Raw genomic sequence first — 26,644 nt, forward strand, 5'->3', positions numbered from 1 at the left:
GCTCCAGAAAGGCACGGGCCTGGCATTCCGGGGTGGGCACAGGCCATGGAGGCGAGAGGGCTGCTCGTGCAGGCCGGTCGGGGCTGGGCAGTGGGGCCGCGCAGCTGCTGCTGGAGGAACCGCCGGCAGGCAGGCAGGGGCTGCCCGGGAAGCTGCGCCTGGAGCCTGGGGGAGGCGGAGGGAGGCGCCTCTGGAGGGGCGGCAGGTGGCCCTTTCTGAGCCCGTCTCTTCTTGAGTGAGTTTTCACTCTGTGTATCTTTCAGGGTACTTGTTCATTCCCTGTGAGAAATCAAATACACTGGCATAAAGTTTTTGTGATACTCCGTTTATCATTTTAATATCCATGGAATCTACAGTGATGTTGAGGTAGGTCAGAAGAAAGAAAAAGACAAGTAGAAAAGAGACAAAGGGAAGGACAAGGAGCTACAATTGTTTTTTCTTTCTTTTTTTTTTTTTTTGCAGTGCCAGGGACTGAACCCAGGGCCTTGTGCTTATGAGGCAAGTGCTCTTCCAACTAAGTTACATTCCCAGCCCAAGGTGCAGTTTTGATCCAAAGTTCCACACACGCCTTTCCAGGCCTCTCACTCCCAAGCTCAGTCTCCCCAGGCCTGTCTCTCCCACAATTCTGGGAGATCTGTAAGCCCTAGAATTATCATAAATTCACCACCCTGTTGTGAAAATTCCCCGTGCATTGATGATTAGCTTACAAAATGAATAGGTTAAGTGAAGGGAGATATGGGTTTTTTTTAATGCGGTACTGGTGATTGAACCCAGGGGTCCTCTACCCTGAGCTATATCCCCACCGTCTTCAGACAGGGTCTTGCTAAGTTGCTGAGGCTGGCCTTCAACTTGTGATCCTCCTGCCTCAGCCTCCTAAGCCGCTGGGATTACAGGTGTGCACCACCACACAGGGCTGCTTTTATTTTTATTATTTAATTTCTTCTGATTGTTTTGGGTTTCATTTGCTTGTCTATGGTGGAAGCTGAAGCTTGGCTTGACTTTTATAATAGAAGTTACTGCTCAGAGAGCTGCATCCCAGCCTTGGTCGTCAGGGGTCTGAGTGGAAGGTAGGTGTGGCTGAGAGGTCAGGCAGGGAGGAGACCCAGCCTCCACCAGCCATGCCCGTTGAGTGACCCTGCGTGACCTTGGGCCTTCCACCTGCTTTCTGTGCCTGGGCCATGGAAGCAGGGGCACCCCCTCTCAGGCCTCTGGAGGTGAAGTAGTTGGATACACGGGCTACCTGGCAGGGCCTCCCAGACCCACGTGCAAGGGCTCTCAGGCCCCTTGACGAGGTGCTTCTGTCTTGCAGGTCCAGCGACAGCATGTTCACGCCCATTCCCAAGAGGTAGGCAGCCTGCCCCTCCCCACCCGCTCCCCCAGGCTGCCCATTCCTCCAGATCCAGCCACCGACCTCTCCCTCCCTGCAGCAGCTCTCCGTTCCCCGCGTCCGTGCAGGACCCTGGCCTGCACGTGTGGCGGGTGGAGAAGCTGAAGCCGGTGCCCGTGGCGCGCGAGAGCCAGGGTGTCTTCTTCTCGGGGGACTCCTACCTGGTGCTGCACAATGGTCCGGAAGAGCGCTCCCATCTCCACCTGTGGATCGGTAGGGCCGGGCGCCCGGGCTGGCTCAGGGTGGGGGTTGGCCCGGTCCCGGGGACCTTGCCCTGCCACCTCCCGCCTGCCACAGGCCAGCAGTCTTCCCGGGACGAGCAGGGGGCCTGCGCCGTGCTGGCGGTGCACCTTGATGCCCTGCTGGGGGAGCGGCCGGTGCAGCACCGGGAGGCGCAGGGCAACGAGTCCGACCTCTTCATGAGCTACTTCCCGCGGGGCCTCACCTACCAGGTCAGCGGCTCCTCGAAGCCAGGCCAGTGTCCCGGGCTGGGTCCCAGCTCCCCGCCCGTCTCCTCACGCGTGGGGGGCAGAGCTCTGGTCACTCAGGCGGCCTTCTGGGCTGCAGGAAGGCGGTGTGGAGTCAGCATTTCACAAGACCTCCCTGGGGGCTGCCCCGGCCACCATCAAGAAGCTCTACCAGGTGAAGGGGAAGAAGAACATCCGGGCCACCGAGCGGGCGCTGAGCTGGGACAGCTTCAACACTGGGGACTGCTTCATCCTGGACCTGGGCCAGGTGGGTGGCCCAGCTGAGCACTGCCCAGGGCAAGGAGTGAGGCTTGTACCCCACTCCCGGGTGGACCCTCCACCAGGGGACGCCGTCCCTGTGCCCAGCCCTTGGCGGCTGCAGGGGTTGTCAGAGGCTCAAGGCCTGTGTAGATGGTGGTGTCTGCGCTTTGCCGTGCACCTTGTCCCCTCCAGGGTGGGTGCAGGGAGGGAGTTGCTGCACTGCATCATCGGCAGGAAGTGCAGAAGCAGTTGTTTTTCCGAGTATTTCGGACCTTTGGTTGAATCTGGTCAAACCTGGTTGAACCCACATTAGGAAGGGCCACGTGGACAGAGGGGCCTTGGGTGGAAACCACTCCCTCCCTCTGGGAAGCCGTGGTGGCCTGGTCAGCTGCCTGCTGGGCCACTTGTTCACTCATTCACTTACCCACGTGTGGTGGGTCCATGATGCTCCTCTGGGCCAGTACCTGGGCCCTGGGGAGGCAGCCAAGATGGTGGTCCCTTGCCCTAGCCCATGGCCGCAGTGAGCAGGGCAGCAGCCAGGGGCTGGGGCTCTCAGGGCAGGGATGCCATCCCAGGGAAGAGCCCCTGGATAGACCTTCAGGGGAGGGGTAGGCGAGGAGGCGCGGGGTGAGGGGGAAGGGCAGGTGTGCAGCTGGCTGTTTGGGGCCTGGAGTGCAGAGGGAGCTGCGGGAGCAAAGTGGCGGCTGGCCAAGGAGGTCTTGGGGACGCTGCTTCGGGCTGGAGTCTGGCTGAAGATCCACCTAGCGGTCCTCAGGAAGGGCCAGCGGAGGTGACATGGGGTGGGCACAGGTTAGGCCTGGCGTCCCCTGGTAGCGCAGAGGAGCGGGGATGAGAGAGAGCTCCAGGATGCGTCCCTACTCCTCAGTCACCCATCGGCACAGGTCTGTACTGCACCTAAGTGTGCCAGCTCAGCTCGGCGAGGGCGCGGGGCAGGGAACCAAGAGCACCCAGGCTTCTTCTGGAGGGAAGGACTGGCTCCACCCAGGTGAAGCTGGATAATGGCTACGGCCAGGGCAAGGAGCAGAGGCTGCACTCCTGCAGCGCTGTCCCTGTCTTCTGGGGACAGCCCTCCAGGGAGGACGGGGGCGGGGTCCTGAGCTGGGGCAGCATGCAGCAGCTGGCTGTGACCAGGGCTGCCCACTGCCCTGCAGAGCATCTTTGCCTGGTGTGGTGGAAAGTCCAACATCCTGGAGCGCAACAAGGCCCGGGACCTGGCCCTGGCCATCCGGGACAGCGAGCGGCAGGGCAAGGCCCAAGTGGAGATCGTCACCGACGGGGAGGAGCCCGCTGAAATGATCCAGGTTGGGGGACACTGTCGTTAACGGCTGGTCCAGAGAGTCAGTAATGAGCTGGACACAGGGTGGCGGATGGAGAGCAGCAGGGCCTGGGGCGCAGGCGTCTGTGTGAGGGAGGAACAGGCAGCCCGCTGGCTGGGGGCTGCACCCACTCTTCCCAGTGCCCTTGTGCAGGACACGGCAAGCCCCACCAGAGGTGGTGGCCCTGGGCTTGAGGGCTTGACAGTTTGGGGCAGGAATCCCAGTAAACCTGGCCTGCTGGGCTCTGCAGGTTCTGGGCCCCAGGCCTGCTCTGAGGGAGGGGTGCCCTGAAGAGGACCTGACGGCTGACCAGACCAACGCCCAGGCCGCGGCTCTGTACAAGGTGGGCACTGGCGCGCAGGGGCGGGTGTGGGAAGGCTGGGCCAGGTCCCCGCGAGGTTCTGCTGGGCTTGGAGGGCAGGAGGATGGGGAGTGGGTGGCGGCAGTCCCCGAGGCCCTCCTTGGTGACGTTTCCAGCTAGTTCTGAGCTTGACTCCTGTGGAGTTCTGTGGTGTTCCTAATCGGGACCCCTCTCCTTGGGAAGCGGGTCCATGAGGGAGGGACGGGGTGGGGGCGGAGCAGCAGAGTGGGAGGGGCGAGAGGGAGGCGCGTGGGGAAGTCAGCGCGGCCTGCCCTCCCCCAGGTCTCCGATGCCACTGGGCAGATGAACCTGACCAAAGTGGCTGACGCCAGCCCCTTTGCCCCCGAGCTGCTGATACCTGACGACTGCTTCGTGCTGGACAACGGGCCCTGTGGCAAGATCTACATCTGGAAGGGTAAGCGGGGCGCCTCCACCGCCGCCAGGGCCCTGTGGTGCCCTGACCCAAGCAGGTGCCCGCTGCCAGCCCAGCCTGGTCTCCGGTTAAGCTGTGCTTCGAAGCCGCAGCCAGCCACAGAATCCGAGGGCCTGTCCCCGAGACTCAGCTCACTAGGTCTGCGGGCAGCTACCGCTCCCAGAGGAACCCGTGTGGCCCCAGGGACCACCCTTGGAGACTCGCTTCCTAGGCTGCCCCTAGGCCTTCACGGCCTGGGGACCCTTGTCCTGGGACTCTGCCTCGGGCTGTGACAAGTGAATCCATATAAACTGAATATCACTTTATGCAGTGGGTGGGAACTTGCAGAACTTGTTTCCCAAAAGATGGTGTTGGCTGGAAAGAATGCTGTTGTGCAGAAGCCCGTCTGGCCAGCTCGGGCCTCAGGGGCGCGGGAGCGGTGTGATCCCAGGCCCCAGCTTGCTTTTCCTGCTCGTGCTTCCTTGAGCGTTTTCCACCTTCCTGACCAGAGGGCCAGCTTCCCTAAAGCAGGGACTGTCTGTCTGAGGGTCTCCAGGAAATAGCTGCAGGGCGAACCAGGTGTGGGACTTGCCAGGCTTGGACCTGGTTAGGAAGAAGGTGAGGTCCAGGGAGCAGCTCCAAGGGGCGTGTCCTGTGGCCTCCCAGGCCCAGAGGCCTGGGGCTGCTGGTGGCATGGCTGATCTCCAGGGGTTGAAGGGCTCCTGCTGGGGCTGCCTTCTCCCTCCCTGGAAGGGATGTGCCCCCTGATGCCAAGCACAGGAAGCCCCAAGCAAGGAATTGTCACAGAAAGAGAAGCCAGAGGAGAAACAGGAAGTGTGAGGTGCCTGTGGGTCGCGCGGCTGGGGTGTCCACTGGGAAGGGCGCAGCGAATTCGTTCAGATGTGCTGTAGTTCACAGGGTCCCCACAGTCTGCTGCAGAGCCCACCACCCTGCCCCGCACTGTTTCTTCACAGGCTGGGTTAGGGACAGTCTGCAGAAGTGGGTGGATCTGCATGACCTTTGTCTTGATAAGCAGTTCGGTAGCATGACCGTTAGGCCAGTGTAACTGGCTGGCATTATGTGCGTCTGCTCCCCTCCATAGTAAATTGTCCGTTCTGTTCTACTTAGTTTTATAAAGAAGGCTTGAGCTGGGCATGGTGACCATGCCTGTATTCCAGCAATTTGGGAGCCTGAGACGTGAGAATCACATGTTCAAGGCCAGCCTGGACAACTTGGTGAAACCCTGTCTCAAACTACAAAATATAAAAGATCTGGGGATGTGGCTCAGTGGTAAAGTGCCTCTGGGTTCAATCCCCAGCATTAAATAAACAAATCATTAATTAATTAAAAAGGAAAAGGCTTGTTAGCCATGCAGTCAACAGGCACAACAGGTGAGGGTCCTGCCTCTAGTGATTCCAGGGAGAAAACCCATTCTTCCTGCTATGTCCCCGGGGCCCTGTGAGAGCAGAAGGTGGCTTTGTGGTGCTGGACATGCAGCCCGGGGTCCCACGCATGCAGTCAGGTGCTCCAGAGCGGGTTTGAGGAACAGGCCTGGGCAGAAGTTTTCACCTAGCTTTGAGATGCCAGTTTGGAAAAGCACTGCGGGAGCCCATTTCATGCTTCCAAAGAGCTCTTTGGCATTCCAGTTAAAAACCAAGTACTATTCTGCAGACCCCCGTGAAATTCCTCAAGAAAATGGGATGGGGGCTCGAGAAGATCTCTGCTCTTTTAAAACCCTTCCTGCACTCCAGGGCGGAAGGCCAACGAGGAGGAGCGGCAGGCGGCCCTCCGAGTGGCAGAAGGCTTCATCTCCCGCATGCAGTACGCCGCCGACACTCAGGTGGGAGGTGCCTCCTACCCCAGGTTTCCCTGCCCTTCTTGTCCAGTGTGGCTGGTCTCTGGGTGGCCTGTGCTCCTCAGGGTCACTGTCCTAGGCTGTGACCATCCCGATGGGGCTCAGGTGTAACGGGTGGCCTGTCAAACCACATCAGTCCTTGAAGTGGGGTCTGCTCCGGGCCGACCTGGAGGAGTGTGCCTGGCCTGACTGCACGTGCTCAAGCCTGCTGACCACAGCCTCCTCCCTGGCAGAGACAGGGGCAGCTTCTGAGCCAGCCTTCTCTGCACTGTCCTGCAGGTGGAGATTTTGCCCCAGGGCCGCGAGAGTCCCATCTTCAAGCAATTCTTCAAGGACTGGAAGTAAGGGTGGGCTTCCCCTGGCCCCTGCCTGCCCTTGTCTCCTGCCTACCCAGTGCCGAGGAGCCCTGTGGACATCAATAAAGGAAGCCAGTGCCTGGCCCCGCTCTCCTCTCCCTGCCTCCCTGGGGGTGGGGTGGTTCTCACTGTCCCCCGTCTATGCCATGGAGGCAGGGGGCTGGAGGGCTGTGAACCCCATGGGAGGTGGCACGGACGTGGCGACTTGGGTCCTGCCTGGCCATGGGCCGCATGGGGCGGAGGGAGAAGTGCCATTCTGGGTGAGGCCTGGGCTGTTCTCTTCTGCCTCTCTTGCTCCTGGGCAAGTGGCCCCTCGTCTCCATCCCGCTTTGCAAAGGGGTGTGAGAGCCAAGAAGCAGAGGGTGTTGGAGCAAGTGTGTCCCGGGCTGCCTGGGCCCTGTGGCTGGCAGACTCACCTGAGTCCTGAGGCTATGGTGGCTTTGGGCTGACACAGACCACTTCTTGCTGACTGTGCCACAGAGCGTAGAAACCAGCTGCCCTGCTGACCCCCACATCCTGTCCGCACAGATCGCCAGCCCTCACCTAAGGGCCTGCTTTGAAAGGGGCAAGGCTAGCACTCAACTCGGGGCTCTGGTGATGGTTTGGATTTGTGGAGGCCCCCTGGAGGGCCCAGGCCACTGCCCAAGGAAAACGGGCTGATTTCTGCGTCTCCTTTCAGAGGGCTATCCCCTCCACCAGCCACCAGCAGCCCTGTACCTAACACTCCTGGGTCATGCCACTGCCCAGGTCTTGAGGGCGGTGGCTGTGAGCACTCTGGCTTGGGGAGCCTTGACTAGGCCACCGCTATGTACGGGGGCAGCTGCTTCCCTTCGGTCGGGCCCTAGTATGCAGCCTGGCTACGAATTCATAGTGGGCTGCTGGGTCGGCTCCTGTCAGGGCCGCAGGTGAGGAAGGGAGGACCACTGGCGGGTGCTCCTGCAGAGGTGCCACTCTTCTCCCCATCCAGCCCACCATGCCCGGCACCTCCCTCCCTCTGCTGGTCTAAGGGCCCTGGCTGGAGGGATTCACAGAACAAGGCCTTAGTTTAACCCTAGCAAAGACGACAAGAGGCAGACTGCAGGGTTTGTCACCAGCCACACCTGGGAAAATTCCCTTCTGCACCTGGAAGCTCTTCTGTTGTCCCCACCTGAGATGGGTCCCACCTCCAGTGAGTCAGGCCTGGAGAAGACTCAACTAACACTGGAGCAAAGACAGAGGTGGCGGGGGTCTTGCTGCCCCGACCCCCAGCCTGGATGCCTGGGCCTGCAGCCTGAGGAGAGCAACAGAACCAGGCTGCCATGCAAGTGCACCTGACAAGCACCTGGGCCACCATGTCCACACCTGCAGCCAGTGAGGATGGGCTTTGCAGCTCAGTGCTGGGTGTGGCTGGGCATAGGCAACTGCTCCTTCCTGGGCCATTCCTTCCTGCAGGGCTCTAATGGGGTCCAGGGACAAGGCCCAGGAAGGCCCTGCACAACAGGTCCTGGAAGGACACAGCGGGGACCAGAGCCTCCAACTAAAGCACTGCTTTATTTTAAAGTGCTGGTGTGAGTGACTTCCTCCTTCTTTGCCCAGGCCAGAAAGCCATCCGAGGACGCGAGAACCTCCCAGGAGGAAGCCCTAGCTTGTGGGCATTTGCGATGGGGCGGCCGGGGACACCAGCCCAGAGCCCTTCTCTAGATCACAAACTGGGGAAGGGAGCGGGGCTGGGGAGGAGCAGCCCAGCCATCAGTGCTGCCCCTGCTGGCCCCAGTCGCCATTCTTCCCCGAGGCCCTGAGCAGAGGCAGGCCGACTGCTGCTAGGAGCCAAGTCCAGGCGTTTCCATCGGCAGGGTCCATCCTGTGCGGGGTGTGTGGCATGCCAGACAGGGCTGCTGCACCTCAAGCTCCGCTCACTGCCACTGACCCCTGGAACGCAGCCCTGGAGGCTGCAGCACAGCTGGGCCAGTCGCCCAGAGCACCTGGAGCTGGTGAGGGTACTTGGCTTTCCGCATCAGGCCCAGGAGCTTCCCATCTCACCTGCCATGGCAGGAAGGTGCTTGGCCCAGCCAAGGGGCTCTAAACATGGTCTGCCATGTGACCTCTGAAGCCTGGTGGCCAGGCTAGGGGTCTTCCTGCTGGCTGGTCTCTGGGCTGCTCAGATCAGCCCTGCACCCTCGGAGGAGTGGGGCTGCAGGTCACACACACCTGTGAAGGTGAGATCTGTGGAGGGAGGGGCTTGTGGCCCAGGACACTTCTGTGCCAACAAGGAGGCCTGTCCCTTTGACGCCCGGGCCAGGTAGCTCTCCAGGGTCTTGAGCAGCCGCCGTGGGCTCTTCTTGGCCAACGCTTCCAAATCTGGAGGAGAGAGGATTAGGGAGAAGAAAGCTCAGGGAACTCTGGTCATACCTAGCAGGTCTGGTGAGCACTCCCAATCCCTAGGCTAGGGAGGTCAAGGTGAGTCACCTAGAATGGAGAGCACTAAGAGCCCAGGCCCACATGCTGCCTTGTCCAGCCAATCTCAACTCTTGAGAGTCAAGTCTACCGCTGAACCCTTGGTTCCTGTGTCTGATTCACAAAGTGTGACCTCAGAGGCATATGGCCAGGAAGGAGGGCTGTGGTGGCAGAGAAGAGAGCAGCACGCTCTGGAGGGTGGTTCCCGCATGGGGCAGGAGAGGGAGCTGCAGCTGGAGACAGAAACCAGTGCGTCTCTGGGCCTGGGACAGCATCCAGGGGCCTGGGCTCCCAGGAGAAAGAGACACCTTTGAGGACAAAGCCCGAGTCTGAGATGGTCTTCTGCTGGGTCCTCCAGACATGGGCGAGGCGGAGGAAAGTGGCGGCGTAGAAGCTGTTCACCACGGCAATGACCTTTTGCTGCCGGTTACACTCCCTGTGGGACCAGGAAAGTGGCCTGTGAGCTGCAGATGAAGGCGACATCTGGCACCCTCCCGCCCACCCTCCTGGGTGCCCTAGAGGAGCCAGTCAGACTGGGAGCTCCCCACCCCTCTCCAGGCAGCCCCCACCTGCGTCAGGCTGGGGAGCAGAGATGGCGGGAGGCAGGTGTGCAGGAACTTGGCCCAGGCCCTCCAGGACCAGTGGGGGAGGAATGGAGTTGCAGAGGTGGGGCGGGAAGGGCTGGCTCTGCTGGTCACACTGACCAGCTGGGGACCTACCTGGAGAGACACTCCTCCCTCAGGGCCTGGATGGTGATGCGGGTAACATTCACTGACATCAAACAGAAGGGAAACTGCTGGAATGGAAGGGCGGCAGGTCAGTGGCTCCCCTCTTGCCCTGTTTTGCCCCCAGCCTGGTGGGACCAGAGGCAGTCACAGAGGCAGAGAGGCTGCTCACACTGCTGTCCCATCTCACAGGTGAGAACACCAAGGCTCAGTGGCCTCGGGTGGTTCTGGTAAAGCCTGCGGACCAGGATTCCACTGAGGCTATGTGCTACTCGGCGGCAGAGCATTTGCTAGGCCAGCAAGAGGCCCAGGCTGCGATCCCAGCAATGTGCACACAGGGGAGACTGGAACAAAGGCTGTAGTGCAGCTAGTACTTTCTTAGTTCTGACTATGGTCACGGGGTTGGGCAAGATTATTTCTAGGGGACGATGGCAGAAAGGTATATGAGAATGTTCTGGACTACTTTTACAATTTTTCTGTAAATCTAACATTACTTCAAAATAAAAATTACAATGTGTTCTTTAGACCAGGCCTCTTTAAGACAATGTGACCTGAAAGCTAAGGGTGTATTGGGGTTCCAACACCCCCCTTCATTCCAACACAGTTTCACAGTCCCATATAGTTATTTATTTACGTATTGTACTGGGGATAGGACCTGGGAGGGGCCACTTTACCACTGGGCTATATTCCTGGCCCTTTTTATTCTGAGATTTTGAGACAGAAAAATCTTGCTAAGTTCCAAGGCTGGCCTTGAACTTTAGGTGCTCCTGCCTCAGCCTCCTGAGCTGCTGGGATCATAGGTGTGTGCCACCATGCCCAGCCCACCTATCTATCCTGAATGCACCAGGGCCAAGCTCATCTTCTTTGTACCTCTGCATGTGGTGGCCACAAACCCCTCCCTCAGGCCACGGTCTCCTGGACTCCGGCCCCACGAGCCTCTGCATAAGCCTTGGTCTGCCCCACCTCTCACTCTTCTGCAACTCCCCAAGCCTGCTGTGTCCCTGGCAGGATGGTCCTGCTCAGTGCTCATGCTCCAGCTGTGGTTGTGTGTCACCAGCGAAGGTTCCCATGAACGTGCACTGGCCTGTGGCCCTGGCTGAGTGCCCCTGGGTGTGGAAGGGCCTGCGGCCCACAGTGCTGGGTGCCCCTGGGTGTGGAGGGGAGGCACCTCTGCTGCAGACACTCTCCACGCTCCTCCCACAGCCCAGCTTTGATTCTCATGTTATCAGATGACACTGCCCACTTGCAAATTTTCAAATATTTGAAATTATATGAAAATAAAAACTACTGAAGGGCTGGGGAGATAGCTCAGCTGGTAGAGTGCTTGCCTTGCAAGCACAAGGCCCCGAGTTCGATCCCCACTACCACGAAATAAAAAAAAAAAAACTACTGAAAAGTATCCTTCCCTACTACCACCTGTGTTTGCACCCATTTGCAAGAAAGTTCCTTGAAAAAGTTGTCTAACTTACGGTCTCTGATTTACCCCTCCAATTCCCTCTTGACCCAATCTAAATCAAGGTCTTCTGTGTCTGACCCTCACTGAAAATGCTCACATCGAGATCCCCAAGGGACAAATCCAGCAATGGCTGAGCGGTCATCTGAGTGATCAGCACCATCTGGGCCAGGCGGCTCGGCTGCTCCATATGGCTTCCAGAACCGTACCCTCCCCGGGCTCCTCGCCTTCCTTCCACCACGGTCCCCTCCACCCGGTCTCTGCCCACACTGTGGAGTGGCTCAGACTGTACTCTTCCCCTGACAACCACCCACACTGGAGGTAGAAAAGATCCCCACCAGTGGTTCCCAGAATCCCTTGCAGGGTGTCCTGCACACAGGGTTCTAGCCCCACTCACGAGTTTCTGATGCACGAGGTCTGGGGAGGGCACAGAAGGCTCATTTCTAAGAAGTTCCAGGTGAGGCTGATGCCACTGGCTGAGGATGGCACCTCTCAATCCACTGAAGGAGCCTACAGCCTCTCGCTAATTCCATACTCATGTATCTGGCCACTTACCAACACTGGCACTTTGAAGTCCGATGGACCTTTAAAAACGTGTGGCAAAACAGAACCCCAGCCCTGTTCTCCCTCAGTGGCTTGTGCTAAGCAATTCCCACGGTCTGCCTGTTTTGTCCTAAGCCCTACTCGACCCTCAGGAAGACATACCTGCTCTGTACTCTTAAGCCCACACTGAACTATGCATAACCAGACTCTCCTCTAAAAACTCCCTGGCCCCAGCCACTATCGTCTCCAACATGGACTATGATAAAAGCCCTTCCTGAATGCTACTCTTAACCAAGCAGCTGGTAAGAGCCATTACAAAAATCTAGGTTGGCTCATGCAACACTAGTCTAAACCCTGCTGGGGCTCCTCATTTGACACAAGGTAAAACCTGGAGTCCCTCCTGTGGCTGTGAGGCCCGTGGCGTCTGGTGCTACCCTTGGGGCCCAGCCTGCTGAGCTCCTGTGTCCCTTGCACTCCCACTGGTTTCCCTACCGTTTCCTTTCTGCCTGGAGTGTCCTTCCCCACCTCCTTCGAGGCTGGCTATGTCTTGGCTCCCTCTTGTGAGCGCTGCTGACTGCTCCCCTTCTGCTCACCCACCTGACTTGTGCCTCTCCTTTGCGCTTACCGCCTGACATGCTCTCCCATAGCTGGCACTGAGCCTATGTCTTACCATCTCTGTGGGGGGATCCTGTTGTTTTGCTTCCTGAGGCATCCCAAGCACCATGAGAAATGAGAAATAACTAGCACAGGGGACACTGAGTAAATCTTCATTCAGTGATGAATGCGTTCCAGCTCCTATGAATCTGGGCTGGATGAATGGAAGGAAGCAGGTCAAAGTTGCTTCCTAAAATGGAGGGACTACCACCTTTTACTGCTTAGGAAAACCATCAGCCCTCTTCCCAGAAGGCAGGACTGGACAGAGACCAAGGAGCCTGACAGTGAGTACAGGAGTCAGCTGAAGGCTCTTTCCCTTTAGGGTCAGGAGAAGCCACCAACACTGAGCAAGGGTCTCTGCAGGGAGCAGAGGGTGAAACAGACTCCTGTGTGTGTGTCCAGTGCTTTATGTCCCATTTAATTTTCTCAAGGAGCCACATACAGTTGGTAGGATTTCCATCCCACGGCTGAGGAAATCAAGGCTCTAAGCTGCTGAGAACTTGCTTGAGACCCACAGCGGGCGAGTGGTGGAGCTCAAACTCCAAGACAGGTTAGATGACAGTGTTTGTTTTCACTGCCCGGAGAGCCTTCAGCAACCAGTTCTCAACCTGTGAGGTCCTCTTGGTGCTCAGGTCCTTGCTCCAGAGCCCTCTCCTCTGGCTTCCCACCAAAGCCCACCTGGATATGGTGACGAGACAGGCGGAAAATCTCCTGGGCCATAAGCAAGGTCTTCGCATCCATCACCAGGTACAGCAGGTGCAGGAGGGCAAGGAAGCCTGCCCCTCTCAGGTCTGTGGCTGGATTCGCTCCTGCAATAGCCATGAGAAAATGTGGTGGGACAGTAATTGGGCCCAACAAAGCCCTGCCCCTCAAGCTCCAGGGACTTGCTTGGGGAGCTGCCCTGACTCGGGCCCCTTTCCACGGCGACGGAAGCCCGAGGAACACAGGCCTGCTTCCTGCCATACTCCTGTGACTGGCTCTCTGGGTTACCCCAGCCTGTCTCCCCACGCCCTGGAGGTCACCTCAAACAGCAGTTTCTCTTGCTCACATGACTCTCTGGAGTCATTTCTCCATAATACCAGTGTGAGCCTTTACAGGAAATGACTAAACTTCTGATTCCAGGGCAAGACGAATAATGGACTCCCTCAAGTCCCACGAGGAAGAGCTGCAAACGTCAGAAGTCTCCGACTGGCTAGAACCTTGACTACTGAGAAATGACACTGGTGAACTCCTCAGGTCTCCTTCTGCCTTGTATTCCAACCAAACGCTGGAGAGTGGTGACAGAAGTGCAAGGGGAACATGCCACATTTGAATGCATGCCCCCAATTTTGCGTGTTGGAAACTTAACTCCCAAGTTCATATGTTGGTGGCATTTGGAGGCGGGGCCTCCGTGAAGGACCAGCGGCCTCAGGCAAAGAGGAAGAGACTGAGCCAATGTGCTCCTCTGTCAGGCTGCGTGCTGTCCTCCGCCACGTAATGAGGTAGCAGGACGGCCCCCACCAGGATCTAGCAATGCGGTGCCATGCTCTTGAACTTCCCGGCCAGCATACCCATGAGCCAAATCCACTCCCATTTTTAACGAAGGTGTTTTGTTATAGCAACAGAAAACAGACGTAGATAGCAGAGATAAAGAAAAAAATCCAAGAAAGCCTGTTGTCTCTGGCCAAAGGGCCAGGAGAGGAGCAGCTTAGCAAGAAAGAACACTTTATTTTTATTTATTTATTTATTTTTGATACTAGGGATTGAACCCAGGGGTGCTCAACCCCTGAGACACTTCCCCAACCATTTTTAGTTTTTGAGACAGGGTCTCGCTGAGTTGTTTAGGGCCTCGTTAAATTGCTAAGGCTAGTTTTGAATTTGTAATCCTCCTGCCTCAGCCTCCCAAGCTACTGGGATTACAGGCATGCACAACTGCACCCGGTTAAGACAGAACACTTTAGATAATAACCATCCTATCCAGCTAAACATGACACAGAAACATGTCCCTGTTCCCAATCCTCAGCAAAGCCCCAGTGGGGGCCTGGACTCCCACCCTGACTGGTCTGTAACAAGGCACCCTTACCTGCACCAGGCTAGCATCAGAGAAGGCCAAGCAGGAGCTGGGCCTTCATCCTTCCCAGTGGTAAGGAGCAACCCTATCACCTCTGCGATGTCAGTGGAGGTCACACGGGGACAGCAGTGAAGTGCCCCGTCCCTCCCAGTCAGTGGTGTCCAGAGGCCAAAGGGATACCTGGGCTTCACCCAATGAGTGACAGCCCTTCTTGCCGGACTGGCATGGCAGCAGAGGAGGCCTGCTAGAAGGGGAGGTATAAAGGAGATCCCCAGTCTCTTAACACAGTACTCAAAACGTCCAGGGCTAACAGAAAACCACACTTGACGCCAGGAACCAGGACAATCTCACTTCTCATTCTCAATATAAATGAGAAAGGACACTCAGCGGACACCAACACTGGGATAGCACAGAAGCTGGACTGATCTAGCAAGGATTTTACAGTGGCTGTGGTAGGCCAAATATTGCCCCACTTCCAAAGACGCCCATGCCTCCACCCCAGTACCTCTGAGTGAGCAGCACGGGAAGGAGATTAAGAAGACACTAATCAGCAGGAGGGTGACCACCCTGGGCTCTGGGAGGGCCCAGTGTAGTAAGGGAGGTCCAGGAAGGCAGAGAGGGAGGCTCAAGCACAGGGCCAGGAAGGGGTGCTGTTTCTGGCTCTGAGAAGAAGGAATGCAGGAGCCTCTGGAAGGTGGAAAGATAAGCAAGTGGATCTTTCCTAGAGCCTCCGAAAAGGAGCGCAAGGAGTGCAGCCCACCAGCCTCGATGTGTGTCGGAACTCTGGACTGCAGAGGCAGAGGTCGAGGGACACATGATGTTGTTCCAAGCTACTAAGCTGTGGAGATTTGTCACAGCAACAGCAGAAAACCACCACAGCAGCTATGCCTCTCATGAGCCAGTATGACAGAATATACTTTGGTTTTTCTCCTCAGTGCTGGGGACAGAAGCCAGGGCTTTGGCACGCTAAGCACATCCTCCACCATTGAGCTACACCTCTGGGCCCACCCTGAAAAACAACTGCAAAAATAGAAAGGGTCACTAAAGAAAAGCAAATGAAGAAAGAACCAAATGGAAACTTTAGAAATGAAAAAATAAATCAAATAAACCTAAACACTGGAGATAAAGAGGAGGTCAGAGACTATGAAGGAGGAACAAATAAAATGATCCCGTCTGAACAAGAGGACAGGGGAAAAAGCAGAAACGAGCAGGGCCTGGGGGAGCTATTAGGTTAGACGCAAACACCAAGGCGGGGCCGCGGCTCAGTGGTGCAGCCGCTGCCCAGCACCAGCAAGGCCCTGGCTTCAGGCCCACAGTGCAGCAAGGGTCTCGCCTTGTGTCCTGAGTACCACAAGAGAAGACAAAGTCTGGGGCTGAAGAAAGTATTCAAAGTAATTGTAGCTAGAAATTGGCCACATTTCACAAAGCACATAAACTAACAGATTCAAGCGGCTGAGCTAACCCCAAGCAGGATCAGCCTAAAAAGACCCATATGAGGACACGTCATGGTCAAAATCCTGAAATCTTAAGAAAAGCTGGGCATGGTAGCACATGCCTGTAATCCCAGGCTAAGACAGGAGAATTGCAAGTTCAAGGCCAGTCTGTCTCAGCAACTTAGCGAGACCCTGTCTCAAAATAAAAAAATAAGAACAGAATGGGGACACAGTTGCTGGGTTTAACCCCCAGTATTACAAAAAGACAAAAGACCTCCGAAGCAGGGCAGAACAGCAGCTCCTTACTCATAGGGGGAGGGAACGCGAGTGGCAGGGGACTTCTCGTCAGACAGCCTGAGGCCAGAAGGAAGCAGTGTGCTTCAAGAGCTGAAGGAAAAGACCAGGGGTTTTAAACTGCACCCAGAGTGCTCCTGAGAAGGGACGATCACGGCATTCTCACACCAGGAGGAAGATGGCAGAGAAAGAGTCCTGGACACTGGGAGGGAAGAACAAGACAGGGTGCAAACAGCATGTGCAGGACGCCAAGGCCCTGCAGTCTGTCCTGTGCTGGGAGGGGACCCAGGGCTCCACAGGCTGGGGGGTGCTGCACCACCCACTGCCCCCGCCCTCCCTCCAGGCTTCTGATGTTATATTTGGTGGAGGCAAAAATCACAACACTATCTGATGTGGTCCTCAATACACGGGGGACACTCCCAAGACAACTACACCACAGTTCTGGGGCCTAACCTCCCATCACTACCAACAGATTAAGGGTACATAAAGCTTCCTTTTCTAATTAAAATCATTCGCTATTCCACACAAATATAACTGGATATGACTTTGAAAAAAAGCATCACCCTAAAACAAGTGAAATCATCTTCCTTTGAGTTTAAAAATATGTAATGAGGGGCTGGGGAGATAGCTCAGCTGGTAGAGTGCTCGCCTCGCAAGCATAAGGCCCTGAGTTTGATCCCCAGTACCGCAAAAAAAAAAAAAAAAAAAAAGTAATGAAATTTTCACTTTTCTCATGAAAAAGGAGGAGGACAGATCCCAAGGCTTCAGGTTCCAGCCCTGCCACTCCTGCAGGCTGCAGGTGTCTTCTCGTGGCGAGGCCTCAGCCTCACCGTGCTGTAGCCTCTGGGAGCCCGGCTCTTCCTGTGCTGGCGCAGCTGCCATGCTAGCCCTGGGTCAGGGGAGGGAGGGAGAGTGCACGTCTCCTCTTACCCTGAAAGCCCAGGTCCTCCCAGTGGTCTCCCCGGAGGGCGCAGTCCAGTTTGGAGCCGGTCAGCTTCTTGTAGATGGTCTGGAGCACACGGCCGTGCACTGGGTCTTGGCTGTCCAGGCCACCTGCCCCCAAACACACCACACTCTCTGCCGACTGTCCCTGGGGAGGGCTGGATGCTCGACACCCTCCTCTCAGCATCCAGTCTCACCCGCCATCAGGTGCATGCAAGAGCCCTGGCCTGGCCGGCTGAGGGGCACAGTGCTCTGTCCCAGCACCCATGTGGAGTATGCTCTGTGGCAGTCCCAACACTCACACTGAGCTATGGTCAAGACCAAGTCCCTTTCTTCCCGAAGGCCCTGATGGAGCTTAGGAGGCCCGAAGAGGCAGTGCCGGAGGGCGGCGAGCCCAGTCCTTCGAACAGTTGGTTGTATTCTCTTCTGGGGAGGAAGATGCAGGTATTGGGGAGAGGGCCAGCTTCACCTACCTTAAGGAGCTGACCATCCCCTGGGGTCAGTCAGCCCCCCAGCTAGCACCTGCCTCTGGGCAGTGAAGAGAGGCAGAGGCTGCCAAGAACCTGCCAGGCCTCCCAGACAGGCTCTCCCAGCTTGTCTGCAGGGAGAAGGAGGTGTCCTGAAGCCAGCATTCCCTGCCAGTTCTGTACGTTGGTCCTTCAGAATTTTCCAGAATTAGCTCTTCTACTGACTCTGGGAGGCTCCAGATGCCCCTCTGGGATTCCCCTGTGTGGTCCAAGAGAAAGCCGGCCAGGGCTCCTAGCAGGGCTGCTCTACCCTTCCACACCCATTTCCCTCTCTCAGAGGTGAGTCCCCACTCAACTTCCAGGACACCAGCCAGAAGGGAGGGGGTTCAGTGGAGACTCACTGAGAGAAGCCTCTGAGAGGTGGCTGGAGCCTTGCGTCCATGACCAGTGCTTCCTAAGCTCAGTCGTGCTGGCTCCTTGTGGCCAGGATCACGGCTGCTGGTCTTAGAATATCTTCTCTCTTTTTTTTTGCGGTACTGGGGATTGAACCCAGGGCTTTGTGCTTGTGAGGCAAGTACTCTACCAACTGAGCTATATCCCCAGCCCTCTCTTTTCTTTTGTTTTGAGAAGCTGAGGATGAACCCAGGGCCTCACACATGCAAGGCCAACGCTACCCACTGAGCCGCACTTCGGCCCCTGCCTTGGGATATTCCAATTTGAGTAGCTTCTGCTCTCTGGACTCTGCTGACCAACACAACTCCTGAGCCAGGTTTCATGTTAATGATCTGCAACTGCATTCTTCTCAACTTACTGCTAGTCACAGGTTGAACAAGAAAGCCCAGCTTGACTTTCCCCCAATACTCCCTCCTTTCCTGACCCCACATACTAAGATTCCCAAATAGCTCCTGGATCCTTCAGAGAACTGCCCTGCCCTCTATTGGCCATGACTCATTCAGCTCCTTGGACAACTGCGCCACCTCCCCAGGGTGCTTCCGGGTCCTTGGTTCCCACCTCCCACTGCTAAGAGGGAAGAGCAGGGGACAGCTGCACAGGCCCCTGAATGGTAGGCCACAGCACTTCTCAGGTGAGACAGGCCCTCAGGTGGATGCTTCCACTTGCTTGCCCAGGGCCCTCTTTGGAGGGAGGGAAGCCTGGCTCCTGGAAGCAGGAACTTTGAGGACCTGAACCTCCCGTTACCTTGAAGGAGGAGAGGTCCAGAGTCTGGAGGTGCTGCAGGGCCTCACCAAAGGAGATGAGCTGTCCAGGCTGGTCTGAGCTGTCCCAGCTCTCTGTGGCAAAAGGGAAGAGAGCTGAGGATTTGTAACAGTTGTCGTTCTGCCAGCAAGCCTCTACCTAGGGCTCCTGGTGGTCACCTCTGAGCCAAGCACGGGCTTCCAGCTGAGCACCAGACACCCATGGCTGCGGCTCTCCTTTGAAGGAGCTGGCTTTACCCGCTGGACCAGGCTGTTCAGAGTTGCTAGCTGACCTCCGCACGGAGCAGGATGGGGCTGACCTGCAGGGCTCCCTAATTCCATCCATCCTTGAGGGGGCAAGTCACTGCCAGGAGTAGGTACCCACAGGGGGCGTGCTACTGGTTTGCTCAGGGGCCAATTCGCCACGTAGGCGATAGCTGATGCTATTCCCTGTCACACCTCTCCAGGAGCTTGATGGGACTCAGGCTAAGTCCAGGTGCTACCTCTACCCTGCCATGTCTCTACCTCTCAGAAAGGGACTTGAGGAGATTCGTACCCAGCCTTCAGAGCACTCCAGTAGATGGCTTTGCCCCTGTCTTTGCAGCCCACCTTGAACACTGAACAACCTGACCAGCTGTGCGCAGGGCCCTGGCTGCCTGCCTCCATCCTCCTCACCCTGCAGAGGCTGCCCCTGCCCAAGGCTCCCCCTGCCTTCTCTCAGATTAGCTGGATGTCAGGGAGGGCTGGCAACCCTGCACTCATTTCCCTTTCTCTGGAGGAAGAATGTTGTCATCTTTTGGTTTGGAAAAGAGATTTTATTCTATGTCACACTACTAAAATGAGAACACTCAGGAAAGGTCTCCTAATCCCAGAGCTCCAGAACACCAGCCACCCTCATTTACCTGCATCTGGCTGGATGGTGTCCACAGCTTCCCATTCCTCTTGGGCCCTGAGCACCTCTGCGCTCACAACTGCAACAATGAGAAAAGGAGGAGCGGCTGACCACTACTGCAGACACCAGCCTCGCCTGCCCCCGGCCTGGCCACCCTCCGGGTCCTGCCAGAGTGAGCTTTCAGAAGGCAGTACTGATGTCCTCCAGCGGCTTTCTGAGCCCTCACTCTGCAGCACACACCTAAGCCCCTCAGGGTCCAGATCCTTCCTCCCTCGCTGCCTTGCTCGGGGATCGGCTGGGGTCCTCGGCTCGCTCTGCCTTCCCCATGCTCCAGTCCTTGCAGACGGCTCGCCCTGCAGGCTGTTCCCTCCCTCACGGGGCAGCATCTCTGACCTCACACCTGGATTAGGAGCCACACCCTGAGGCGCTACACCCGATGGTTACCATGGTGGCCTGGCTGTCTAGCCCTGTTCTGTTAGGCACAGGGCAGGGTCCTCCAGACCCAGCAGTGCTGCATGCATGGCAGGGGCTCTGCAGATGTCGGATGAATCAACGCACTTCCGCAAAAGGGAAAGGGGGAGAAAGGGCAGCTATCACACAGCCTTCTCTCCAAAACACAGCTGCCTCTCTAGCCCAAACTGCTGGGCACCTTCTGGCACTGGTGCTCCCAATTCTCCTATGACACCAACTAACAACATGAAGGATGGAGACTGCACCACCCAGTGTGGATGAGGACCTCCCTGGCCACAGGTGTGTACGCAGGCTAGGAAGGCTCCTGCCCCGCAGTTTGCATGTGGTTTGGGTGTGTCTCCAAGTGGAACCTTCCAGTGTTGAAATCCAATCCCACTGTGAGCTGCTAAGAGGGTGGACACAGTGCGACTCTCCTACTCAGAGGTGGGATCTTCAGGAGGCGATTGGGAGTAAATAAGGGTGGAGGCCATGACTGAATACTGGGGGCGTCATGAGAGCCAGCCCAGAGGAGACGTGCATGTGTGGTCCTGCTCTCCCTCCTTGAGATGCCCCACACCAACCTGGGCCTGCCAGCAAGGCCATCACGATGCAGCCTCAACCTTGCAACAGAGCTGTGAGCCAAAAGAGCCACCCACCGTCAGCTATCTCATGATAGTAATGAAAAACAGACTAAGATAGACGTGCTCTTGCAGATTAAATGCCACCAAATGCTAATGGAGAGTGAGGAAGAGACAGGCTGGGAAACAGCAGAGGACAGTGGCTGAAAGCACACCCAAGAGCCAGATGAGGTGAAGGGTGCGACCGCTGCTGCTCAGGGGCTGTGTTTCTTTGGGTGAGCTGCTTAGTCACCTAGCTCCTCTTCTCCAGCTCCATACGAGAGCACGCAGCCCGAAGGCTGTGGTTCAGTAAGCGCGAGCGATTGCGACTGACACAGCCTTGGTCTCAAGGCTGTCTATGCCACCTCCAGCCTGAGGCGGCAGACACTGAGACTGAGGGACTCCAAGGTGGACAACACCAAACAAATACTTGACCTTGGATGGTCAAGAAAATAACACTTGCCTTCAACATGCTGGACCCTCAGGAGATCAAATGAGGGACAAAGTAACTGGCCCAGAAAGGGAGAAGCAGAACAACCACAAGGAACGCGTATGGTCTGAGTCCCACCGACTTGCGGCTTTGATTCTGCACCCTCAGACCCCCGCTCCGAGCACTCAGGGCTACCTGTCCCCTGTGCTCCTCACCCAGGTCTGGGAGGGAGGAGTAGAGACCTCAGCAGCAGCACAGGGGTAAGGGTCTGCTGTCACCACAGGTTAGTCAAAGGAAAGTACTAGCTACTGGCTAGCAATATCAAGGGCTGGGATGCGGCTAAGTGGTAGAGCACCCGCTCGGCATTGGAGCCCAGGGTTCTGTCCCCAGCAATGGAGAAGAATCAAACATGTGGCATTGAAACCAACTAAAGATACCAGACCAGTGCCGACAAACTGGGAACAGACACCCAAGCCATGTAAGGGCTTTTCCCGTCCTCTTAGAGACCCTCCCACTTCCAGAGATGATCCTGACCAACAGAGGACCACAGGCAAAGGACAGAATTTTGGGAAACGGACTCAGCTTACATTAGTATAGCTGCTTTTCCTTTTTAATTCTTTTTTATTCTCCCTCTCTTCCATTTATTCATAAACTAAACACTGCTGACTTGGTCATCCTATTTAATTGAAATTAGCCAAGAGCAATCTGAAAAACTTTTAAAATATGATAGAAATATCTGGCACAAAAAAATCTGAGTAGAAATATTTTGGCATTTAAGTTAAAAGTTATTTACTAATGTTGGGTTGTTGCCATTCAGTATGGATAGTATTCTATTTAGAGAACTTTGTGGATGTCCAAAAATTTTTTCTACATTACAGTATTTATAAAAGCTCCAGAATATTTATAAAAGAGCCAGAATTTAAATGAGATATCTAACTCCAGAGTGGCTGCTTCTGAACTAGTGAGGATCTCTCTCTTCATAATAAATCAGCAAGTGGAATGAACTTTAAATAGAGTACAGATGGAAAACAGATAAAGCAGGAGACTACCCCAAAGCCTTTTCAAGTGCGTGAACTCATTTTCGCACTATCCCTTTGAGGATGAGAGAAGTATTAATATTTCCAACCTAGACAGAGATCACGACTCGCCCAGAGGCACACAGTAAACTACTAGTGTTGATTCTAATTATCCTTAAGGATTACAAGCCCACAAAATTCTGGAGGATAAAGAATAAGAGAAATTCCGCCAAAGAAAGGCAGATCCACAGAAGGTCTGGCTTGGGCCCCACCCCGAGTCCGGGGCCCCGAGAGGTCCTTACCACCTGGCTCCCATCCATTAGCTTCTGCTGTCAGGGCCCGGAGAACGTCACGGTTCTTCAACTCTGAGATCTGTGGGGCAGGTCACCTTCAGAGAGAGGGCAGATTCCATGTGCCCCATACACACCAATATTTCCCACCCACTTGCACAAATATCCTTGAAATGGGAGGCCAGAGACTCTGGTTGGCACTGATGGGTCCATTAAACCATTTTTTGAGGGCTAGTGCTGGGGATTGAACTCCTGTGGCACTGAAGTGAACTTCAAAGTGAACACCTGGAGACTTCCACTGCAATGTGGAAGCAGGGCGACAAAAGGATAAGTGCAAGTGCTCCTCTAACAGCAGACAGGTGGACACTCCCTTGAGTCCTTGGGACTCTTGCGGGCTCTAGCACCCACCGCTTTACGCTCTGCTTCCTACAGCAACTACCCAACTAGACAGAGGTGGTGTGGCCTGTTTGCGACTCCGCAGCATGAGCTCCTGGAGGAGAGCACCTACCAGCCTGTGTCCCCCGTGCCCAGCACCATGCCTGGCCTGCAAAGCAGCAGAGCAAAGGTATGTGCTGGCAGGAGGCGCCGAGTATGATACGTACAGGAATTCCTGCAAAGTCCACGAGGGCACCGCCATCTTCCTCACGTGACGCACAACCCCCAGGAGATGCTCTTTCACCCTGTGAGACAGGCCAGGATCAACCTCCCAGGACATATCAATTCCCCCAGGACCACAGTTTAAATGCTGCACCTTTACCCAGAATCACAAAAGACGTAACTCCAGGGAAATATTATCATGAAAAACCTGTTTAACATGGTGTGAAGAAAAACTGCGGGTTGGGGAAATAATGTGGTGGCACAGCTCTTGCCTATCATGTGCAAGGTCCTGGGTTTGATCCCCAATGCATTAAAAAAAAGAAGAAAAAACCAAAAAAGCTCAATTAATATTTTCTCAAAATCTTCTCTTGATGGTCCTGGGGAAGGAACCAAGGGCCGTGTGCATACTAGGCAAGTGTTCTACAACTAAGCTTCACCCTCAAACTTTTCTATTTTATTTTGAGACCAGGGGGTCTTACTAGTTGCCCAGGCTGGTCTTCAACTTGTGATCCTCCTGCTTCAGCCTCCTGAGTAGCTGGGATTATAAGTGTGCACCACTGCACTTATCTCAAAACTCTTATACCTATTTCTTAACTCTGGCAAAGGTCTCAGGACTCTGAGTAAGAAAGTTCAGTGAAGCAGTTTCCCCTGGCCTTTCTGCTCAGCCAGAACTTCCTCCTACTAGAGTTAAAACCCAAATGAGACAAAGCAAAAAAATGTTTCGTCAACTGTTTGCAATTCATAATCACAGATACTCTGACATAATGTTGCAGCTGTCAGATTATCAAAGGTCAAAAAGTTTGAGGGGTTTGGGGTGTTGTTCAGTGATACAGCTCTTACGTAGCATGTGGAAGGACCTGGGTTTGATTTCCAGCCCAGTGACTGCCCCCAAAACAAAACAAAAGAATTTGCTAAGACTCTGTTGGCTAGAGTGCCCACACAGGGGACAGTCGGTTGTACCTGAGAAAACCACACGTGCACATCTTGGGTCTGCACGTGTATTCTAGTACTTCACCTACCAGACACTCATCCCTGTGCAAAATTACATGTACCTTGACGGTGTCACTCACTGCAGCACTATTTATGATAGCAAGAAGCTGAAGAGACCCCACAAGTCCACAAATGGACTCATTAAAACAACTACAGCACTGGAATCCAGTGAGCTACCACAGGCCTGAAGAAGAATGAGAATGCCTGGTGGGCGCATCTTCATGACCTCTTAAGAAAGGGCAAAGCAGAGAATGCAGATTCTCCCACCACTGCATTTATAAAGACACATAAATCCCTCGAAATGGCTATTTCCAGAGTTACATCCCAGGAGGTAGTAACTTTGCTTCCAGCAGGAAAATCAAGTGGCTGGACACAAGGGGGAGGTAGCTTTCACTATATGTATATCCCTCTGTAATTTTTAGATTCTGAACAATGTGAATGTTGTTTTCTCTAAATTAAAGAAAAAATCAGTAATGAAAAGAAAATAATTAGCAAAGGAATCATTGCTTATGTCAAGACCCTGGAATCCTAAATTATCCTGTTACTCTAATCCTCCTGTTAATTTTTGCCAACTAACACTCCTTATATACAGCTTTGACTTCTTTACATCCAGGAAGCAAGAATGACAGCCCAGATATATCACAGCTGACCAGACTCCCCAAAACTGGCCTGTGTTCAACACATCAAAGCCCACGACAATCCAGGCAACACACTGGCAGCAGCTACTCTCCTGACCTTCAACCATTGATCTGACTGGTTTTTGTGCAGAACATACCCCATCTCCACCTCTTGTATCCCTTCCAGCTGGGTTCTACTTCCTCAAGTGGCCTGCTTCACCAACTGCAACTACAATGGTGCCTCGCTTCTCTTTTGGCCCTTGCACAGAGCACAAGTTTCTCTGTAAAGGTCTACACAGGGCCCTTCTCTTATGTTTCTCTGATGCTCTCCCCACAACACCCTTTTTTTCAGGTAATTCAGGGATTGAACCCAGGGATGTTCTGCCACTGAGCTACATCTCCAGCTCTTTTTATTTTGAGACAGGGTCCCACTAAGTTGCTTAGGGCCTCACTAAGTGAATGAGGCTGACCTTGAATTTACAATCTTCTTGCCTGAACCTCCCCAGCTGCTGGAATTACACACCCTTAACATAGTACAAAGCTCTGAAATATCTAACTCAAATTTTTTCTTGAAATTTGGTTCAAAAAATTTTGTGATTCATGGTGCTAAACAACTCCCTGTAGAAGTCCATATACCCAGGATTCGCCCTGTCCTATTCCCTCTACCAGAGACTAGTAGTGTCCAGAGCTTCCTGTAGGAAGCTCACCTGTCTTCCTATGGTAAGGAAAACCTTCCTAGAATTTCAAAGTAAAACTTGTGTCCTTGTTCTAGCCACTCAATCCCACAAGCTAAGTTTAAGACTATTTCTGGGGTAGGTAAGATGGAGGGAAAGGTGTAGAACACAGGTGTAGACACCAAATCCAAGGAAGATACAGCACAGTGAACCAAGAGTCCTGAGGATAATCAGGTAAGGTGGTGTTTGACAGGGAGGATGAAAGGTATATGACACTGATGAACTATAGACTTCTTGGGGGATTTCTCAGAAAAATTTCCCCCAATCCAAACAAACTTTCAAAAGCCATTTAGAAATCAAATTATCAGGGAGATGAGGCAGGAGTGAACAGAATCTCCTTTTCTGGGGTGGTGGAGATGGAACCCGGGGCCTCATGTGTACTAGTTTAGCATCCTACCACTGATCAACACCCCCAGCCCTGAATCTCCTTTAATACAACAAAAAGCTATGAGATCATTTTCCTATTTATTCCTAAAACTTCACATTCTTTTGATATCGTGTCTCATCATTATTATTAACAACATATCTGTAACCAACATCTTTCCCATACAGGCAAGCTTACCTGTCCGTCTTTAAATTCTTTTTCATTATGGAAAGAGCGAAAATTTTCATTCATGACTCAAAGTCATTTGTTCAAATGAGCTCTGTCCTGGGGCTCAAAGGGGGTTTACCGAGGTCTGAGATCTGACGCTACAGGAGAGCCTCGGGTCCAGCTGTTCTACCTGTCTTCCTCCTGGCACTCGTGCAGACCCGGACTAAGACCACAGTCCCTCCGCGCCATCGCCAGGGTGCGGCTGGTTTCCGTGCGCACCGAAGTCCCAGAGGCCCGCGAAGCCTCAGCTCTGCAGAAAACAGAAAACAAGTCTGGCCTCTCGGTTCGGTCAGGCCTCTATCGAGGTGTGCACTTATTCTGAATCGACGACCGCCGGGCCGAGGGCCGCCCCCGCCACCCGGGCGGCGGTGGGAAGGAAGCGGAGCAGGGGCGCCTCGGCGCGCAGCTCTGGGAACCGGCAGCCAGGCAGCGGCGAGGCGCAGGGCCCAGCTCTGGGCCTCGGGGGCTCGGTCTCCGGGCGCAGGGGAGTCGGGGGCTTCGAGCGCCAGCCTGGCTGCCCGGATGGTGGACGCTCAGAACGCGGCGCGCCCGCCGGGCCCGCCAGGCGGGGCTTCCAACGCTGCCCCCCCGGCGCGCGCCCCGGGGTCGGCCCTCAGGCCGCCCATCGCCAAGGCCCGGGCCGGCCGGGCTGGCCGAGGGCGCCGTGGGCCCCGGCCGCGGGCGGCGAGGAGCGGCGGGGCCTCCTTCGGCCCCCCAAGCCGCCCGGCTCCGGCCTCGGCCAGGGTGCGCGCCTCCCGGCCGTGCGCGGCCCCGCGGCCCGGCCTCACCCCCCTGC

At 55.3% G+C, this 26,644-nt stretch overlaps 2 protein-coding genes across 6 annotated transcripts; one reads left to right on the forward strand and one right to left on the reverse strand.

Moving 5' to 3' along the window:
- The first annotated feature begins 371 nt into the window (after positions 1-371).
- On the forward strand, positions 372-6,518 carry CAPG (capping actin protein, gelsolin like). 2 transcript variants are annotated; one of them, XM_079110011.1, is made up of 9 exons: positions 372-1,345; positions 1,428-1,600; positions 1,685-1,839; positions 1,955-2,122; positions 3,288-3,437; positions 3,703-3,795; positions 4,096-4,228; positions 5,977-6,088; positions 6,338-6,518. In XM_079110011.1, exons 1-9 carry the CDS (start codon positions 1,323-1,325, stop codon positions 6,423-6,425), a joined length of 1,095 nt encoding a protein of 364 aa, XP_078966137.1. In that variant the 5' UTR covers positions 372-1,322; the 3' UTR covers positions 6,426-6,518. The 2 variants fall into 2 exon arrangements, with proteins under 2 accessions (XP_078966137.1, XP_078966138.1); XM_079110012.1 differs by having other exon boundaries at positions 379-1,345; positions 5,977-6,065; positions 6,360-6,518.
- Positions 6,519-7,946: 1,428 nt separating this feature from the next.
- Positions 7,947-26,628, reverse strand: ELMOD3 (ELMO domain containing 3). 4 transcript variants are annotated; one of them, XM_079110009.1, is made up of 12 exons: positions 25,980-26,628; positions 25,819-25,838; positions 22,921-22,998; positions 22,331-22,400; positions 19,526-19,594; positions 18,628-18,719; positions 17,266-17,386; positions 16,952-17,074; positions 12,923-13,053; positions 9,589-9,665; positions 9,178-9,305; positions 7,947-8,773 (listed from the first exon to the last, which is right to left on the reverse strand). In XM_079110009.1, exons 1-12 carry the CDS (start codon positions 26,035-26,037, stop codon positions 8,574-8,576), a joined length of 1,167 nt encoding a protein of 388 aa, XP_078966135.1. In that variant the 5' UTR covers positions 26,038-26,628; the 3' UTR covers positions 7,947-8,573. The 4 variants fall into 4 exon arrangements, with proteins under 4 accessions (XP_078966135.1, XP_078966134.1, XP_078966133.1 ...); XM_079110008.1 differs by having other exon boundaries at positions 9,589-9,662; positions 17,266-17,389; XM_079110007.1 differs by having other exon boundaries at positions 17,266-17,389; positions 25,980-26,627.
- Between the last annotated feature and the right edge of the window lie 16 nt (positions 26,629-26,644).

The sequence above is a fragment of the Sciurus vulgaris genome (genome assembly GCF_902686455.1).
Source record: "Sciurus vulgaris genome assembly, chromosome: 14".
NCBI lineage: Eukaryota > Metazoa > Chordata > Mammalia > Rodentia > Sciuridae > Sciurus > Sciurus vulgaris.